The 19902-nt window shown below is 50.1% G+C and overlaps 1 protein-coding gene across 4 annotated transcripts in view; it reads right to left on the reverse strand.

The window, feature by feature from the left end:
- The window catches only part of RHBDL3 (rhomboid like 3), a gene marked incomplete at both ends in the record, with an annotated part of 42561 nt that overhangs the window by 5900 nt on the left and 16759 nt on the right, over nt 1–19902 (reverse strand). For all 4 annotated transcript variants that reach the window (XM_082860046.1, XM_082860045.1, XM_082860044.1 and 1 more), the window contains 4 exons: nt 5469–5569; nt 11079–11191; nt 13441–13589; nt 16761–16985. In XM_082860046.1, the coding sequence (XP_082716172.1) occupies nt 5469–5569; nt 11079–11191; nt 13441–13589; nt 16761–16985 (588 nt within the window). The remainder of the gene's footprint in view (nt 1–5468; nt 5570–11078; nt 11192–13440; nt 13590–16760; nt 16986–19902) is intronic.

Consider the following 19902-nt stretch of genomic DNA (forward strand, 5'->3'; position numbering starts at 1 on the left):
GGAAAGTAACCTTTAAAAATTGTATAAAAAAAAATTTTTTTAAAAGAAGCTTCAGACTCTCAATGACCTTGGAGGAGGCCGGGGAGCTCCAGTTTTGCAGCATGGCTCCCAGGACCAGCTTCATCTACCATACCTGTCAAGCCCTGGAAGGCTCTGAAGTTTGCCAAGCTGATCTAGTCATCCCACTCTGATCTGCACTTGAGGGTCCAGGAGGGCAAGTACAAGGTCACAGTGAGTTAATGTCGAGCTTGACAGGGTTCCCAGTCCAGGGCTCTGTCCGCCCACACTTCCAAGGCAGGGTCACATTCTGTCTGTCCATGCTGGCTGCCCCCAGAGCTGAGCAAACATCAGTAAATGAGCAGCCTCCCAGCAGCTGAGGGGTTAAACTAGAAAGTCACTCCTTTCCACCAGCTGCCTCATCTCCCCCCCTCCTCCCCACTATTCCCTCCAATAAAATAAGCACAGTGAAACAACAGGAGAGAAGGAAAAAAATCTCACACAGAGCCAGCGCTGCTGCTGCTATAAATGTTGAAAAGCCTGCAGGCCCCTGGGGAATATAAACTTTTTTCAGGTCCTTTAATTTCATTCTCTACCAGAGCCTCACAGGGTGAGATGGTAACTCACCAACGACAAACAAGGCAGTAACCAGTCCCCTAGGCATCTTGCTCACCCAGTCAGTCAAGAGCTCAGAGGCTGAAACCCAGGAGAGGTTCTGTTCCCAGACGGCTTTACATAACCCCAGTGGAAACAATTTCTTGTCAAATCACTTCAAGAAAACCCAACACAGGAAACAAGGAAAGCATGACACAGATAAAAAAGAAAGCACGACACAGATAAAATTACATTTTATTAAGTAAAAATCCTACAGAAGGATTTTTACTTAATAAAATGAACCTTATAACAGAAATCTTCTGTGACTTTTCGACAACAACCTTTCCTTGTGCTTTGACAGTATGGTTCCAATAGCAAAAATTTAGATCTCAAATGTTTTAGAAAAACATCTATCAGATGGGGCAAAGTTAAAGAAAATATCTTGTATATTTAAAAATGAGGGCTACCCTGGTGGCGCAGTGGTTAAGAATCCGCCTGCCAATGCAGGGGACACGGGTTTGAGCCCTGGTCTGGGAAGATCCCACATGCCACGGAGCAACTAAGCCCGTGCGCTACAACTACTGAGCCTGCACTTTAGAGTCTGCAAGCCACAACTACTGAGCCCGTGTGCCGCAACTACTGAAGCCCACGAGCCTAGAGCCCGTGCTCCACAACAAAAGAAGCCACCACAATGAGAAGCCTGCGCACCACAACGAAGAGTAGCCCCCGCTCGCCGCAACTAGAGAAAGCCCGCGCGCAGCAACAAAGATCCAATGCAGCCAAAAATAAATAATAAAATAAAATAAATAAATTTTTAAAAATTAAAAATAAATAAAAATGAAACTCTATCCTATGGGCCCCAGCAAAAGGCAATTAATAAATTATTCAATTATGTGTGCCTTTATACTGCTAGAATTTAAAATAAGAAGTCTTGATTACAGGTCTTTAATGCCATCCAGATCATTTGCTGAAATATTTTTTAGATTTATTCCCTTGATGTAAACAAGCGTTTTGAAACTCAGAGTGTCTTTTATGAAAAATAAGACATACTTTAATTTAAGGCAGAATCTCTCACTTAAACAGAGTCCTGAGAACAGAAGTGTTCAACATTTTTCTGTTATGTATCTGAAGCATAAAGGACGCATTTTCAGATTATTCTCTGTACAGATATCAGGTGGAATTTATAAAGATAAAGAATTATATGTATAAAAATATATAGGGCTTCCCCTGGTGGCGCAGTGGTTGAGAGTCCGCCTGCCGATGCAGGGGACACGGGTTCGTGCCCCGGTCCGGGAAGATCCCACATGCCGCAGAGTGGCTGGGCACGTGAGCCATGGCCACTGAGCCTGCGCGTCCGGAGCCTGTGCTCAGCAACGGGAGAGGCCACAACAGTGAGAGGCCCGCGTACCGCCAAAAATATATATATATATATATATAAATACACACATATACATACAGGGTCTCCCAGCTGTCTGGTGATTTGTCACATGAAAACCATTTTCACATTCAATTTTTTCATGTCTTTCTCACAACTACCTTGTGAAGAAGGGATTACAGATGACAGAACAGAGTCCCTGAGAAGTTAAGGGACTCACAGCTATCAAAATGGTGATACCAGTCCTCAAATCCAGATTTCCTGGATGTCAAGTGCATGTTCTTTTTCCTTTTTGTTCTGATGAGGTGCTTTATTGGGACACACAGACAAGTCTTCATTTTGGAATTAAAAATCAATAGTCTAGGGCTTCCCTGGTGGCGCAGTGGCTGAGAGTCCGCCTGCCGATGCAGGGGACACGGGTTCGTGCCCCGGTCCGGGAAGATCCCACATGCCGCGGAGCGGCTGGGCCCGTGAGCCATGGCCGCTGAGCCTGTGTGTCCGGAGCCTGTGCTCTACAGTGGGGGAGGCCACGGCAGTGAGAGGCCCGCGTACCACAAAAAAAAAAAAAAAAAAAAAAATCAATAGTCTAAACATACACACTACTATATATAAAATAGATAATGAACAGGGACCTACTGTATAGCACAGAGAACTCTACTCAATATTTTGTAATAACCTATATGGGAAAAGAAACTGAAAAAGAATAGATATATGTATATGTATAACTAAGTCACTTTGCTATATACTCTTTTTTTTGTTTTGGCCGAGTGGAATGTGGGATCTTCGTTTCCCGAGCAGGGATCGAACCCCTGGCCCCTGCAGTGGAAGTGCAGAGTCTTAACCACTGGACAGCCAGGGAAGTCCCTGCTGTACTCCTGAAACTAATACAACACTGTAAATCAACTATACTCCAATATAAAATAAAAATTAAAAAAAAAAACTCTCCCCATACATTTGCTAACATTCTGGGAAAAAACAAATCGATAGTCTATCTATTAGGCTGAACCACATGAAATTGCCAATGCTTCAATGCTTCTGATCCACAGAAATGGCAATTTCACATGGTGTGTCCTAATGTATCTCTGAATTGCTGGGCACTGAGCTAGCTTGGGTAAAGGCAGCCTCTTGATGAAAGGAAACTGACCTAAGGAGGAAGTGAGTGTTTTTCACTGTCCAATAAGCACCACACAACTTTCTAAGGGAAAGGCTACCTTATGTCACACTCCAGGGGACCCCAAAGCTCCCCGTTGGTCAGGGAAAGCCACGTCCTTCTGTAAGACCGCTGGGCTCTTGGGTGGGACAGCTCATCTGCACAGCCACAGGCTACTTGCAGAAAGAAACATAAACTGGAAGAAAACTGCTCTCACACCCCCCTCCTCAACCCCATGCCCCAGCCCTCGGTCCGGGTCCTAGAGGTGGTCTGCCCTCACCACAGGAACTTCTGGGGCATTGGGGCTGCTTCCCAGGCGGTGGGAAGGGGTGGAAAAGGTCATCGTTATGAAGTCCTGTTTGCCTCTTCTTTCTTAGTTGTGCTGGCTCATCCCCTTCATACACAGATGCACCTTGGGGGGAAGGGGAAGGGGAGGGTGGCCTTTCCTCCCCCTGCAGAAAGGAATTGGGGCAGGGGGAGGGGGGAGTGGCAGAAGCAGAATTCAGAGGAAAAGCTGTATCTGGGGAAAGCTGTGGCACTGATACAGAATGACCCATTTAAAGAGCCATGTGAGGCGGCCCTGGGCTCCCAGGTGTTTAGCAGACCAAGCCAAGCACGCCGTGTGTAAACACACTGTCACACACCCACCCGCCCCTGCTGTAGCTCTCTTTCTCTCTCAGTGTACAAAGGGGACTTTGGTGCAAAGAAAGGGGATGGTGCTGAGGAGCAGGCTAGGTGACAGTGGCCATAATAATGAAGAAATGGGGGTGGGACTTCCCTGGAGGTCCAGTGGTTAAGACTCGTGTTTCCAAGACCTCCATAAACTGCTGTCACTGAGCATTCACACATCTGCCACGTGGGTGACGACAGTGATGGAGGAGAGAGGCGAGAGCAAGAAGACCCCAAAGAGAAGCTACTCCTTTCCTGACAGTCCCTCCTGCCCTCCCTCCGGCCCTTCTCTCCCTCCTTCCCCCCAGTTTAGTGGGCACCCTCTGCCATGTGTCCAGCCCTATTCCAGACACTGGGGAAAAGATGAGTAAGATCTGGGCTCTGCCTGGAGGCTCCTGGGCAAGTGGGGGCATCAGACAGGGTGAGCCAAGCACTGCCAGTGACTCCTCTTTCAGCCTCCAAACTTCAGACAGCTTCTAAAACAAGGAAGCCGTCTTGACCTCCTCTGAGGCTATCAGGTGGCTTCCAATTGCTTGCCTTGAAGATCCTGTCTCTATTCTGAGTCTACCCCGGCCTCTTCTGTGGGGAGTCAGGAATTAAGTTCACACTTATACTGAGTGGCTATTTTCACTTTATGTCATTGATCCCATCTCATCCCATTTCACAGATGTAGACACTGAGGCACAAAGCAGTAAAGTCATTTGCCCAAGGTCACTCTTTAGGAAGTGGGTAGCTGGGATTCAGATCTAGGAGGAATAACAGCTCCTGCTCTTAGCGAGTTACACTAGATTGCTTTTCGGGAAAAGGCAAGGAAGAGCATGAGAAATGGAATGACGGCGTCCAGTCGCTTTGAAGGGCTGGTGGAGGAGAGCGACACTAGAATGACTGCCAGGAGATGTGGGTTCAAGTCCCCATTTTGCCACAGATTTGATTGTGGCTTTGGACAAATCACTTAACCTCTCAGAGCCTTCTTTCCTGTTTGGGACTTTTGATGAGATCATCTCTAAGATCCCTTTACTTTTTTTTTTAAATTTTTGGCTGCGTTGGGTCTTTGTTGCTGCAAGCGGGCTTTCTCTAGTTGTGGTGAGTGGGGGTTACCCTTCGTTGCGGTGCGCGGGCTTCTCATTGCTGTGGCTTCTCTTGTTGTGGAGCATGGGCTCTTGGCGCACGGGCTTCAGTAGTTGTGGCATGCAGGCTCAGTAGTTGTGGCTCACGGGCTTAGTTGCTCTGAGGCATGTGGGATCTTCCCGGACCCGGGCTCAGACCCGTGTCCCCTGCATTGGCAGGCGGATTCTTAACCACTGCACCACCAGGGAAGTCCCTAAGATCCCCTTACTTTTAACAGCCAATGACAAACAACAAGTTACAATTACAACGCATGCTAGTGGTCAAGGATTTAAACTTTTTAAAGTCACTGAGTAGCAAACAGTTGGAATAGGAAGATGGGCAGAGCCATGGCTGGAGAAAATATGAATCATATATGGAAGGGTCCCACTGGAAGTATCCCGGCAGAGGGCGAGGAGTGTCCTTAAACTCAGCTACTGGCCAAGGCCACCTGGTGCTTGCCAAGCCCGGGCTGGAGCGTGAAGGAGGATCTAAAACCCAGCTCCAACAGATTAACGCCAGGCCCAGTGACAGCAGAGGGGAGGCCAAGAGAGGGCTGCTGGGACAGGGGGTGCTCACCATCACGATGTTGGCCAGATGGGCAGAGACAAGCGCATACACCCCTCCAGAGGAGCCCACCACTGGTGCGGTCATGTCGGCCACAGACACCGCCAAGGACCCTGGTACAGAGAGAGATGGAGAACTCAAGGATGCTGGAGTCGGCTCCCCACCCCAGTCCCAGGCCCTCGGATGCTGCAGCCTCGGGGATGAGACCCCAGAGCAAGAGGCTCGCTCTCTTCCTCCCTTGATCGCATGTCACCTCGGAGCTTCCTAGAAGATTCATTTATGGCTGAAAGAACCATTCGGTTCAAACTTCTCCTTTTGCAGCTGGGAAGCAAAGTCTCAAGGAGAGAAGTGACTTGCCCAAAGTAGAACTCTGCCACCCAGATCATCTTGCCTGGCAATCCAGCCTCCCCTTGTGCTATCTCAGGGTTCTGAGCAACGACAAAAATAGTAGCAGTAGTTCTTGCAGAAACAGCCGCCCCTTATGGGGCACTGTGTGTCAGACACCGGCCAAGCATTTTACAGACATCCTTCCTTTTGACCCTCAAGACCACCCTCTGAGGCAGGCTCTAGTAGCCTCACTGCAGAGATGAGGCTGAGCCCAGAGTCACCTGGTAGGAAGGGCTGGAGCCAGGATATGAGTCCAGGTCTGCCTGACACATGTGTGCTCTCGGCCTCTCTAGCAGTCACTCCCCAAAATGGGTCAGAGGTCAACCTCCACCCTCTACCCTCGCTCCCCTCAACAGCATCCAAAAACCTGCCTAGCATCACCTCCAACCAAGTGAAATGACAACAGGCCAACAGGATCTCCAGAGCGGGGCTTCTTTGGAGGAAAAACGTCCTTGAGAAGTCCCGGGGAAGAGAGAAAGATGATGTCATACCCTCTGGGGGAAAGGAATGGTAGAGACTCTTGGTCTGGGGGATGATAAACTTTCATCCTGGGAGGGAAGCTGGGCAGAGAAGAAGATGGGAAATGTGTTGTTCTGGTCTCATTTAAGTGTGATCAATGCTTTGGCTTTCAGGGAAGGACACAGGAGACTAAAAATAACTGGGAGTTAGAACCCAGGGCTCAGAGGATGAGAGGTGGCTGGCCTGGGTGAGTGTGCAGAAATCACCACTGGAAAAGGCCCGCAGGCTCAGGAGCCAATTAGCTGCTGCCTGGGTGGAGAGAAGAGGGACAGGCAGAAGGCCAAATTCTGCAGGCCCTACAGGGGTGGAGGGTTCACTACTTAGCAGGAGGCAAGGCCCGGCCCGGGAACCAGAGTGCCTGACACCCTGGGCGTGGAGAGGCCCCTGCAACGTCATGTGCCTTCTCCCTGGCTTGCCGTCACCCCCAGACCACTCTCAAGGCTTCTTGTCTCACTGAGATCCTTGGAGGAAGAGATCCCCACAACAGATTCTTAGTCTCAAGGGGAATGTCATCTCTCAGGAAAATACAAACCATCATGAACTAAGGACACCCAAGTCCTTCTCCCCTCCCAGGGCAACTATAAATCTTTCTTCTCCCCTTTCATGCTTTCCCTCTGGCTTTAATTAGGTATTGATCTATTGTCAGATAACTTTCTTTTTTTTTTAACTGCCTAGCCATGGGGTCAGCCCTATATAACAGGAAAAAGAAAAAGAAAAAAATCCCAGGGTGGCCAACGGGCAGGCAGCAGGATCTGCATGACAAAGGATTCCCACGCTCTCACCCTCCCTGGCGGCAGGGCTGGCCGCAAAGGCTGCACTGCAGGGCTGCACAGGGCTGGCTGCCCATTAATTACCGTCTGGACAGAGGAAGCCCCAGCCTCCTCGGGGCTGGCCTCTCTCCTCCACGTGAGTCCCCACAAACTGGGCCAGATTCTGCTCCCTCGGCCTCCCTGGTGGGATCCACCAGGACAGGGAGGCGGCAGGGAAGCCCCCAGGGTCCAGCTTCCGTGCACTGACCTTTCCCTCACCCTAAGGATGGATGAGAGTCCTGACCCCAGGACCAGAGGTCAGTCTGGATTGTGGCAGGATTATGGGATGGGGGCGTGACTGGTTACTTGTGTGACCCTGGGCACAGCTCCTGAATTCTTTGGGCTTCACTCTTCACATCTGTGAAATGAGGAGGTTAGTCTAAGGCTTTCTAACTTTTGAACAGTGAGACACTGTTTTCAAAGAAAACTGACTCACACCCCTACCCCATGGTGCAGAGAGCTGCTCTGGCTGAATGGGGATGGGACCTGGGGAGTAAAGTTTGCCACCCACTGGAGGGCATCTCAAGGGTTCCTTCCAGATCAGAAATACAATAATCCAAGTCTTGGCCTAAAATCCAGGTTCTGAGGTTCGGATCCTGGTTCTAGAATCTGGAAGGTGACAATCTGGATCCACCTGCCCTCCATTTGTGGTAGAAAGACTTTCCTTGGGCTTCCCTGGTGGCGCAGTGGTTGAGAGTCCACCTGCCGATGCAGGGGACGCGGGTTCGTGCCCCGGTCCGGGAGGGTCCCACATGCCGCGGAGCGGCTGGGCCCGTGAGCCATGGCCGCTGAGCCTGCGCGTCCGGAGCCTGTGCTCCGCAACGGGAGAGGCCACAACAGTGAGAGGCCCGCGTACCGCAAAAAAAAAAAAGAAAGACTTTCCTTAAGTGACTGCAGATTAGACCTGGACTATAGGGACTAAGAGAGGTCAAGTATAAATGTATGTATGCATATCAGTAAAGTAAGACAGGTCATCCCAGGACAGAAAGCCAGGGCCAGGCAGGATTCCCGATGAACGGAATGGATCACAGTTCAATAAAGGCCAGTGTGAACTCCTGGAGGTCATGGGGGCAGAGGATGGGGAGAGAAAGGTGAGCCGGAGTGACACGCCACACCTGTACACAGCAGCAAACCAAAGGATCAGTGCTAGTCAGGGCTATGAATTTTCCCCCGAAACCCTGGGTCCATGCCAGCACGGGGATGAATTGGTGACTTTGCCATAAAGCACAGCTGCGATAATTTTAGCCTGGAAAATTTAAAGCAGGTGTTCTCCAGCATCTCCCTTAGCCGTTAAAAAAACCCCAAACAAATCCAAATAAAAATTGGCAGAACATCTACCTTTAAGCAGTACAACTTTATTTATGTATGTACTCTTTCACTTAGCTTACAAATATCTGTTGCTTACCATGTACCAAACCCTGTGCTAGGCTCTGGGGATGCATCCATCACTTCTGATCTATATAATCTATCATAAAGCTGGGCAGAGCAGTGAAGAGACTGGATCTTAAAGTATTTAAACTCAGCCCTGTAATCATTAGCCAGAAGTGAGATGCATGTTGGCTTCAAGCATTGGCTAGAAGCGCCGGGCGGAGGAAGGGTTTCCACTCCAGTGCTAGGGCTTCTTGGCTGAGCAAATAGAGTCATTTTTACCTCTTTGAACTGCCTATAAAATGGGGGTGTCAGCACCTACCTCATAGGAATGGTGTGATGAGAAGAGCAGATAACATACGTGTGAACCATTTATCACGTACCTGGACTACTAGACACGCTCAGCAGAGGTTAGTTATTATTGTTACAAAATGCGATGGCCTTGGATTTGGAATATTTTCATTGGGCAGGAATTAGAGAGCAGGGGTCAATGTCTATTAAGACCTCCCTTGGTTTCTGACAAATTATGTGCATAAAGGAGAAGGCCTGCCTTTTAATTCTCATATCACTATGATAGTGTTAGAGCACAGCCTTTGAGGTCAGATAGCCTGGATTAGAGCCCAGCTCCACCACTTATGACTGTATCTTCTTAGGCAAGTCACTTAGCGTCCCTAAGTCTCGGTCTCTGTATCTGTAACAGATGGAGAGTTAACAGTTCCCGCCTCATGGAGTTGTGGGGATTAAAAACAGCCTGCACAGGACAGGCACCTGATAAGTATTGGCTATCCGGTCAGGGTCTGGCTGTCTGAACAGGACCCCTTCTCTGAGGAGGGATGCACACAGAGCAGAGAGGGAGGAAGGGGTACAGGCAGGTCAATCAACTCAGTCCTGGAGATCAGCGATTTGATATGCGGTGACCAGAATGCCCTCTGCTCTGAATCAATGACTCAGATAGAACAGCACATGTAATTTGCTTTGCAATACAGCCCCACACCCTCAGGTTTAGTTGGAAAGCCCCCGTCTGCCTTTACACCATCTCCTTCTGCACTGGCATCACTGGGAAGCGATACCTGCACTGTCTTCCCGCTGGGTGTCATCTGGTTTGGGCGAGGCCTGAGTCATCTTGAATCTATGTCTGTCTTCTAGGTTACTGGCACTCCCATCTAATTAACTACCAACTGCAAGTGTTACGAGCATCTTTCCTGTTCCTCGCCATTAACCATCTGGGTCTCTGAGTATGTCCGCATGGAAAATGTGGCTCTAAATCCCCAGATGTCGACACTCAGGGGTGTGTCAGTGGCTAAGTAAGTCTGGCACACAGAGATGTTCATCAGACCTTTTTTCAAGGATGCAGAAGGTGCTGGATTCTGGGAGAAGCTGGTGTGAGTGCTGTCCAAGGTGGCCAAGTTTTTAACCTCAGCACAGGAGTGAAGGAGACAGCGCTGAGCCAATCTCCCAGGCTGAGGGTTCACGAACTAGCAGACCAGCCTCTCATGGGATGGGGGTGTGTGGTGGGACCCTTCCCTCTTTGATTCCTGAAGTCATTCCACTTACTTCCAGGGTCCCTGCCTGACCACTGTTTACAAAGCTGACGCTGCCCTGCTCTCCTGATGACAACTTCAATGCCACTCAGAAAGGATTAAGATCTTACTTAAACATACACACAAAGCTCCCCTGGGTACAGCTGTCAGGGGGGAAGAGCTGAGGCGGCAGACCTTGTAAAGAGAAAAGCCAGCGATGAAGGTGGAAACATCACGAGGGAGATCCCTCTGTTCAGAAGCCCAGTTGGTGCAGACTTTTCCTGCAGAAATCTGCTCTGCCCTCCCCACCTCATCCCGGTGCACCTCCCCTGCCACTGGGGAGGGGGATAGGGGGCTGGCCACTACCCTCAAGCCCACAATGATCACTATCATCACCTGCCATGTGCGCTGAGCCAGCCAGGGCCCCAGACTGCTCCAGCTGGCACGAGTGCCCACTGCCTCCTAGGCCAGACTCTCTCCAGCCAGCCGTGGGTCAATCAAGGGCCAGCCCGGGCAGAGGCAAGATCCCCCTTAGGGTACAGGTGCTGGCCTGGCCAGGGGAGGTACCTGGCTCCACCCACTCCTTGGATGTCCCCACAGGGATCTCACCTCCCTTGCACGGTTTATTTCATCTTTCACCTCACTCTGCCCTCCTCACGCCTGGCAGGCAGATCTCATCAGTTCCCTCTTAAAGCTTAACAGGGCCAAGAGAAGGTAAAGCATGTCCCCAAGTTCACAGAGCTGCAACATGGCGGTGTGAAGACTGAAACTCCGGTCAGTCTGCCTGTTCCAAATCCTGTGCTCTCCCCTCCTTTGTCGTCACATGCCTCCCTCTCTGGGTGGCAGGTCCCTTTCCAGTATCCCCAGGGAAGTGGGGAGATTTGCCTGGAGGCCAAGCCTAGTGGTCAGGAGCCTGGATGGTGAGGGTCCTCCGGAAGTTGGGGCTTGCTTGACCTCATGGGGTCTCCTAGCCGCCCTGGGGAGGTTCACCCCTGGGGACACGGGGCCCACCTGCCTACCTGCCACGACACCGGCCACATAGACAAGCGCAATGCGGGTTGCTCCGTGCACCATCTCCAGGGGTACCCCCACCAGGAGCTGCAGCACCACGTTGAGTCCCAGGTGTTCTATCCTGTACAGAGAGATCACATTCATTCATCCATTCATTTAGCATGCCACGATGCTGGGGATCCAGTAGTGAACAAGACCCTATAGCTGGGAGACCTGGTGGTCTAGTGGTTAGGACTCAGTGCTTTCACTGCTGTAGCCCGGGTTCAATCCCTGGTTGGGGAACTGTGATCCCACAAGCTGCGCTGCATGGCCAAAATTAAATTAAAAAAAAAAAAAAAAGACCCTGTAGCTGCCTTTGAGGAGTTCACAGTCTAGGGGGTGGAGGGGAAGGAATTACAATGCAGACAGACCATTTTAGAGTGTTCCTTCCACCCTCCCTGCTAGCTGGGACAGGAACACAGGTACAGGGCTGGGGGGGGCGGTGACTGGCAGTGTCTGCACTTGCCAATGAGGGGCTAACAACGGTCAAGCTCCAGCAACTCTAGGGAGGGTGGGAGGGAGGGAGATGCAAGAGGGAAGAGATATGGGAACATATGTATATGTATAACTGATTCACTTTGTTATAAAGCAGAAACTAACACACCATTGTAAAGCAATTATACTCCAATAAAGATGTAAAAAAAAAAAAAAAGATCCAGCAACTCCATCAGTTGACACAAGAGAAGCTGAAGCTGTGTGACTTAAAGTCACACAGCTGGTCAGTGGTCAGGCTGGGACCACGGCCCTGATCTCCGATGTGCGGGACCTGGTCCATTATCCTGGCTACTCAGTCGCTCTGGCTCGCTACTGTATTTGTAAGACCTACTGATATTTAAAGAGAAAGATGTTTTCCAAACAAGTGCAAGCATGAAAGATATCGTTAGAGCTTAGTATATCAAAGTTATCCTCCAGTCCCTGTGGTGTCCAGATCTTGGCTCACGAGGAGACTGAAGCATAAAGGGCCTCCCCGACCCTGTTCCTCAGCCTGTGAAGCTGAAGCTGGGACACAGCAGGCAAGGCATCCATCTGCTCAGGCTCAGAGTGGAGACATCCATCAACAACCATCCAGAAGTCTCCTCACGCCAAAGCACCCTTCCCAGCACGTGCAGCCAGTTAGGGGGTGGCTCTCGTGCCCCCTTTAGCGGCTCAGCAGGAAGGAAGGCTCACAGTGGAGCTTCCTCTTGGCCACTGTGGGACTTTCTGCCAAGGAAAGAGCCATGGGGGCCGGGATAATCCGCTCCCCATTGGCAATCCCAGGGACAGGCACCCACAGGGCTTTTCCATCACTTCTCTAGAAGAGTCTGTAGAAGACACCGCAGAGGTCTGGTGTCTGGGGACTCTGATTTCCCAACTCCATGCTTCTACCATGTAAAAACAGTCTCCAGCCAAGACCATGCTCTTCAAGGGACTTGGACCTGGGTGGTCGCCTGGTCCTTATCATGGGGTAGGAGGTACTATTGAGAACTGATTGCACTCCAGGCCCCAAAAAAGGCCACACGGCTCTACAAACAGAAACTTTAAGTATTGCCAGAGTTCCTCAAGAAGACTCATGCCACCATATTGCGAGACCTCCTTTCAATAAATCTGTCCTTTATTTCACTTATGGGGCACTCACACACATGGTTTATGGACAATGAACCTGGTGGCGGACCACATTTCCCTCTTTGCTTTGGCCGCTAGGAAGTTCAGAATAAATTTATAACCCACTTACAGCAAGTACATAGCATCACATGCTGTGTATATGCTAAAAAGCTCTCTGCTGGCTTTTTAGCATTTTCCTCTCTCTATTTTCCCTTTCCCATACACTTTTTTTTAAAATAATTTACTTTATTTATTTATTTTTTGGCTGCCTTGGGTCTCCGTTGCTGTGCACAAGCTTTCTCTAGTTGCAGCGAGTGGGGGCTGCTCTTCATTGCGGTGCACATGCTTCTCATTGCGGTGGCTTCTCTGGTTAAGGAGCACAGGCTCTAGGCACGCAAGATTCAGTAGTTGTGGCACACGGGCTCAGGAGTTGCAGCTCGCAGGCTCTAGAGAGCAGGCTCAGTAGTGGTGGCTCACGGGCTTAGTTGCTCCGCGGCATGTGGGATCTTCCCAGACTAGGGCTCAAACCTGTGTCCCCTGAATCGGCAGGCGGACTCCCAACCACTGCGCCACCAGGGAAGCCCCTCCCATACACTCTTAATAATTTACTCATACAGTTTGGTATTAGATAAGTTTCAAGAAGCCACCTCAAATCCTGTGTCCAGGTAGATAAAAATAAAAAATATATTTCAATCCAGGCTCTCTGGACCAGTTATTTTCCCACAGGTACTCTAGATAGAGCGTACTCACCCCGCATGCATGAAGATGTAGGTCAGGTAACGCCAAGCCTGTGCTCGGAGCTGTGGATGGTAAACCAGTGAGTTCTTCAGGTATCGTGGATGGGTTACCTGCAGCACAAACTGGTCCAGCGACACCCCATTATAGAGGAAAAAGGCAACCTGGATGAGAGCACAGAATGAAGAGAGCCTGTTACTAGGTGTGAAACTGCCCAGGAACCCCTCTTGTACTGACCTTTGGAATCCCTACGGAAGGAGGGACATCCCTACGACCAGAGCCAAGCTAGCTCTGCACCATCTCTTACCCCACTTCTGTTCGATTATTTTGTTAAATGTTCACAAAATGGTCTCTGCCCACATTTCCTCGGTGTTAAGCAGGAAGGGTTTGTAGGATTTTAAACTTTAATTCAGATAATAACTCACATACCCACTTGGGGGCTGAGGCAATTCCACATAAGTTGATTAAAAAAAAAAAACTGCGGTAAAATACACATAAGGTAAAATTTACCATCTTAACCATTTTAAGTGTACCGTTCAGTGGTATTAAATACATTCATAATGTGCAGCCATCACCAACATCCATTTACAGTATTCATCTCGTAAAACTGAAAGAAACTCTGTACCCATTAAACATTAATTCCCATTCCCTGCCTCCCAGCCCCTGGCAATCACCATTCTGCTTTCTGTTTCTATGAATGTGACTACCCCAGGGACTGCAAAAAGTGGAATCATACAGTATTTGTCTTTTGTGATTGGTTTATTTCACTCAGCATAACGTCATCAAGGTATAGCCCTGTTGTAACACATGTCAGAATTTCCTTCCTAATAATCCTCTGTACGTATCTACCACATTTTGTTTATCCATTCATCTGTCAATGGACACTTGGGTTGCTTCCACCTTTCAGCTATTGTGAACAATGCTGCTATGAACATGGGTGTACAAATATCTCTTTGAACCCCTGTTTTCAATTCTTTTGGGTATACACCCAGAAGTGGAATTGCTGGACCATGTAATTCTGTTTAATTTTTTTGAGGAACTGCCATACTGTTTCCCACAGTGGCTGTACCATTTTCCATTCCCACCAACAGTACACAAGTGTTTCAATTTCTTTGAATTCTCACCAACACCTCACATAATTGTTCTTTTTTTTTTTGGCTGCACTGTGTGTCATACGGAACTTCCCCGTCCAGGGATTGAACCTGTGCCTCCTGCAGTGGAAGCGTGGAGTCTTAACCACTGGACCGCCGGGTAAGTCCCACATAAGTTAATTTTAAAGATGACTGATGTGTACTTGTTTAAGCCCTAAGAGAGTAGTTATTTGAACTATTTTTTCCTGGAACTCTTTTTCTTTCTTTAAATATTATTTATTTATTTGGTTGCGCTGGGTCTTAGTTGCAGCAGGTGGGCTCCTTAGTTGCGGCTTGTCAGCTCCTTAGCTGTGGCATGTGAACTCTTAGTTGCGGCATGTATGTGGGATCTAGTTCCCTGACGAGGGATAAAACCCAGACCCCCTTCACTGGGAGCACGCCACCAGGGAAGTCCCCTGGAACTCTTTCTAGAATGCAAAATTCACGTCCCTTAATTTTAAGGATGTCTCAGGTATTGATCTGGGCTATAGGAGTGATGTCTTCTCCAGTAACTGATAGGGGTTTTGCTCCTATACTAAATGGTCCCAAATTCTTGTGTTTCTTTACGACTCACGTTTGCTTTTACATTTTCTTTTGTCCTCTCCCGCAATGCCTGGGTGTCAGCATGTTGTTGACCAGGTACTACAACAAGGTTCTTACTTCCTATTGTTGGTTGGTAGGGGGCCCCTTCTAGTAGCTTCCCACCATGTTCACTCTGTTATGGCCTCAGAAAACCAGGTTACTAGAACTGTATGTAAAACAAAAAACTTGGGCTTTAGTATAAGGACTCTGAAACAGTTATTTCATCATTTTCCAGTTTCTTCTAGATTGGTGGCTCGAGATTACACAGCTGAGGTTTCTGAAAATCTGAAACCAATCTGGACACAAGATCTGACTCCTCCGGATGACCTTGGGCAAATTATTTTAATTTACTGGTCCTCAGTTTCCCCATCTGGAAATGGGGATACTAATTCTTACACTTCCACGGTGATCGTGAGGTTTAAAAACGATAAAGTACGTGAGGAGCAGGCATGCACTGAGGGAAGGCAGCTGTAATTAGTGTGTGGTTAAGCCCTCCTGGGCTGAGCCTGGGAATGGCTCAGGCCTCCCAGCAGCTGGACTCCCGGGGCTCTCTGGGAGCCATTCTGTCCACCTAACACCATGGGTACAGGTGGCCTGGGAGCAAATACAGCTTCCAAGACAGCTTGTTATTATTGGTCCTCAAATAGAAGTTAATAAGTAGACCAACACAGTAAGTGCTTAGAAAACAAGTCCAAGAATATCTCAGAAAAATCACAACTTCCACATGTACTTGGGTGAAGCCAGAACAACACAGGAGCTCCAGCCTGCAGTCCAAATATTATGACTTAGAAAAAAAGAAGAGGGACTCCATGAAGCTTAATGATCCCACAGTTTGATTCAGCAGGAACTTTACAAGAACATATGCAGGGGCGGTAAGTAGGCCCCTGGTTCTGGAAGAGAAACGATGGAGATTATTAAACGCCCAAGGGAAGCCAAGCATTGGTTAGTTCAAGAGCTGGGGTTGGGAGGCCCGCTGGTTCTTGGGCTGAGGAGCAGAACGCATTGAGAGTTCCTCATACAGGAGCGCTGATGCAGAAGGCGGTACTTGGATTCTGCTGCATAAGCATGAGACTTTTAGAATAACAATAGGTATGGATGATTTCCTAAGGGGAGAGTGTTCTTGCAAAATACATGAAGCCCACATCTACCTGTTCATATAGGCTCCCTCCCATATGTATTTGTGCAATGCTTTTGTGTTCAGAAAGCACCACCTGCCGTTCTCTGGCTCGAAATAGGGGAGTCCTGTGGGAAAAGGAGGGCAGGTCTGGTTATTCCTACTTTACAGGTATCCCAGGGGAGCACATGACTCGTCCACGTTACTCACTCCAGGAGGAACTAAAAGAAGGTGTCTTCATGAGTTAGCCTGGCTAAATCCCCCGAATCAATGAACTACTGACATTGTTTTTGCTGCTGTTGGTTTTGGTGGAGGTGGTCACATGGGGATTTTGCTGCAGGGCGTATTGCTTAAAGTAATGATCTCTGTAATCTCTCTACGGTCCGGGGGTTATAACAACACTTGCGTGCCCTGTAACAGGGCCTGACTTGCAGTGACTTGCCCTTCCCCTCGTGATCTCAGATATCCTCTTGACCCTCCGGCAGCCCCTTCCCCACCCTCGTCCTTGCCTCCAGCAGCGTTACTGTGATCATGAACCAGGGCGGTGGGCAGCAGGTGTAGCTGTCGTAGTACCACTTCCGGTCAATCTCCCGGGGCAGGGTCTCGTATGCCACGTGGCGGATCAGTCGCTGGGAGAAGTTCAGCCCCTTCTCCTCCAGCAGGGCCTTGCTGCAGAGCCTGCGGTTGCCCTGCAAGATGGCCTGGCGGAAGCTGTTGGACCGCTTGTTGCTCATCTACACAGGAAACAGGGCAGGGGAGGGGGGTCAGAACCGGAGTCTCAGGGGAGCCCCATCCCGTTTTCCCAGCCAGCACATTCCTTAGACCAAGCAGGCCTGATTCTACCTTCCTCTTTCTTCTGTAATAATAGTTAACAAGAAGTTAAATGTAATAGTTAACAAGAAGCAATATTCACTGAGCTCTTATGTGTCAGGGGCTGTTCGAAGCACATCACAGCTTGGCTCATTGATGCAACTAGTCTGCCTGCTAGATAAAGACCATGAACATCCCCATTCCACCAGACAGGAGACCAAAGCGTAGAGAGTTTTAGGAATCCATCAAGTTCAAACCCAGTAGGGCTCCGGAGCCTGTATTCATATCCCTTCCACCCACTTGTCCGTTATCCATCACAATTTCCTGAGCAACTACTAAGCATCAGGTGTTGCCAGACATGGGGATACAGTGGTGCTCAAGACAGATAAGTAACCAGCAATAAGTAACGGTTCAGAGTGAAGGCTGCTGCGGGAGCACACAGGAAAGAGTCCAACCCGGTCCCAAGGTAGTCAGGGAGGGCTTCCTGAAGGAGGTGGCATGAGTGAGAACTGAAGGATAAGTAGGGGTCAGCATCCTTGGTCCCCGGAACCAGAACCTAAAGCTGTGCTTGTGGAAGATCATCAGCCCTGAGTGCCTCCAAGGGAACTGTGATGCTCAGGGAGCCCCAGGACTGGCCCCTCCCCAGGCAGAGTCCTGGCTGCCTCACCCAGCGGTCAGCCTGACCCCCAGAGATCAGAGGCGGTCCTACTGACTTCCAGCCTCCCAAGGCTTCTGTTATCTCCCACCCACCCTCCACGACCACACTCTAGACCCTTCCTACGGGGAGATGTCCTAAAGACACAGCTCTCCCAACCCCAGAGCTCACAGTGCCACCCAGGGTCTGCTCTGTGGTTGCTGGGTGGGGATTATCGACATATTCCTGGGACTGTGGGCCCAGCAGGGACATCAGGTTAAAACTGAAGGCAGGAGTCCAGACAGGGCTGTGGAGGTGAGCCAGCCCAACCAAGGCACATGGGTTTGAAGCCCTGTCAGGGGGCAGGGAGCTGGGGAGGATCTGGGTTCAGACCAGGCCAGGTGGAACAAGCCTCCATCTGCAGTGCCCCGTCCCCTCTCCTGGGTTGGCACACACCTGAAAAACCTGGCTTAAGCCTCCCCCATCCAGCAGGCCTTCCTGGATGAACCCCTTCCAACGATGCCCTATTCCCATCCTCTCCACGCCTGCAAAGCTTGGGTCTGGTTCTTAGTGGCCTGGCGGTTCTGTAAATGCAGATGGGACTTGGGGCTCCATGATCACTACAAGTCCAAGATAAGACCATGTCATCAAATTAGTTTGTAGCCGTCCTCTCCCCCAATTCCTGGATGTGTACATGCACATGTGCGTGTACCACACATATACTCACAAACAATACATCTGCAAGACCCGTGGTGGGAAGGAGCTCAGCATAAACACAGGAGAAGCAGTGTGTACACACATACACACTCACCATTCAGCTGTGCCCCGATGTGCCTAGAACTGTGCCGGGCACAGCAGCAGCCCTGGTCTCTGGCCTCACGGAGCATACAGGAGAGACAGATGCATAAATGGCAGCAAAAGAGGATGTCATCTTCATTATTTGGGGCGTAGTATTATTCCCACGTTATAAAGACGGGGATGAGAGCTTGGACAGCGTAAGTAATTTCCTCAAGGACCCACAGTTAGTAAATCACAGAGTCGGGATTCAAATCCAGATCTGCCTGACTCTGGAGCCCATGCCGGCTCATGTGCAGCCTTTTTTTTTTTTTTTTTTTTTTGGCAGTACGCGGGCTTCTCACTGTTGTGGCCTCTCCCATTGCGGAGCACAGGCTCCGGACGCGCAGGCTCAGTGGCCAGGGCTCACGGGCCCAGCCGCTCCGCGGCCTGTGGGATCTTCCCGGACCGGGGCACGAACCCGTGTCCCCTGCATCGGCAGGCGGACTCTCAACACTGCGCCACCAGGGAAGCCCTCATGTGGAGCTTTTGTGCCAATTAGATAAGGGAGCCTCTCCTTCCAGGTGGATGCACCCATTCCAGGCCTTGCTGAACAAAGCCCAAGCCAGATTTCAGGCCCCATATCTCTCTCTGCCCAGCATCCTTGTGCAGTCCACAACCTGCACACCCATACATGACAACCCTGGCCACTCAGCTGTAATGCAATGTGGTCTGTGCTAAAAGACAGGCCTGTGCAAAGCACTGCGGGGGCTCTGGGTAAGGTTGGTTCATTCTGCCTGGGTTGGGGTTGGAAAGGGCTCACAAAGGATGCAGAGGAGTTAACCTGGTGGAAGAACATTAGAGGCAACAGAAACTTTCAAACACTTCTTATTTAATCCTTGCCACAACCCTGAAGAGGGTCTCCTTTGGCTTCATTTTACAAATGGGAAAACCGGGGCTCAGTTTTGCCACTGAGTGGCAAAGGCAGAGCCTGTCGCAGGACCCAGGCCCACCTGACTCCAGCCCCTGAGCTCTCTGCCCTGCCCAGAGCTTCCCTCCTGGTGAACCCGTTCTTAGTCTTGGCCTCCAGGGCAGCCCTGCTCACAAGAATCCAGGCTATGGCTGGCTGCTCCAGCTCAGAATGCAAATAGAGAAATCTCGATGGTAACAAGTGATCTGCGGTTGCGAATTCACACGGACGAACCCCCAGCTGGAGAGAAGCAGCTCCCCTGGCCCAGCCATGCCCTCACTCTGCCCTGGGCTGAGCAGGGCATGCAGCAAACACGCTGGGGCTGTGGACGAGCCGATGCAGGCTCAACTCCGTGGCCTGGTCTTTGCTGGCACTGCTGGGTTCCCAGTCACGGGGCTCACCTCCATGGCCCATCCCATGAATCCCAACCATCCCCAACTCCCCTGCTTATCTGAGCTCTGCA

Source organism: Leucopleurus acutus (genome assembly GCF_964270905.1).
Source record: "Leucopleurus acutus genome assembly, chromosome: 19".
In the NCBI taxonomy this organism is placed as follows: Eukaryota; Metazoa; Chordata; class Mammalia; order Artiodactyla; family Delphinidae; genus Leucopleurus; species Leucopleurus acutus.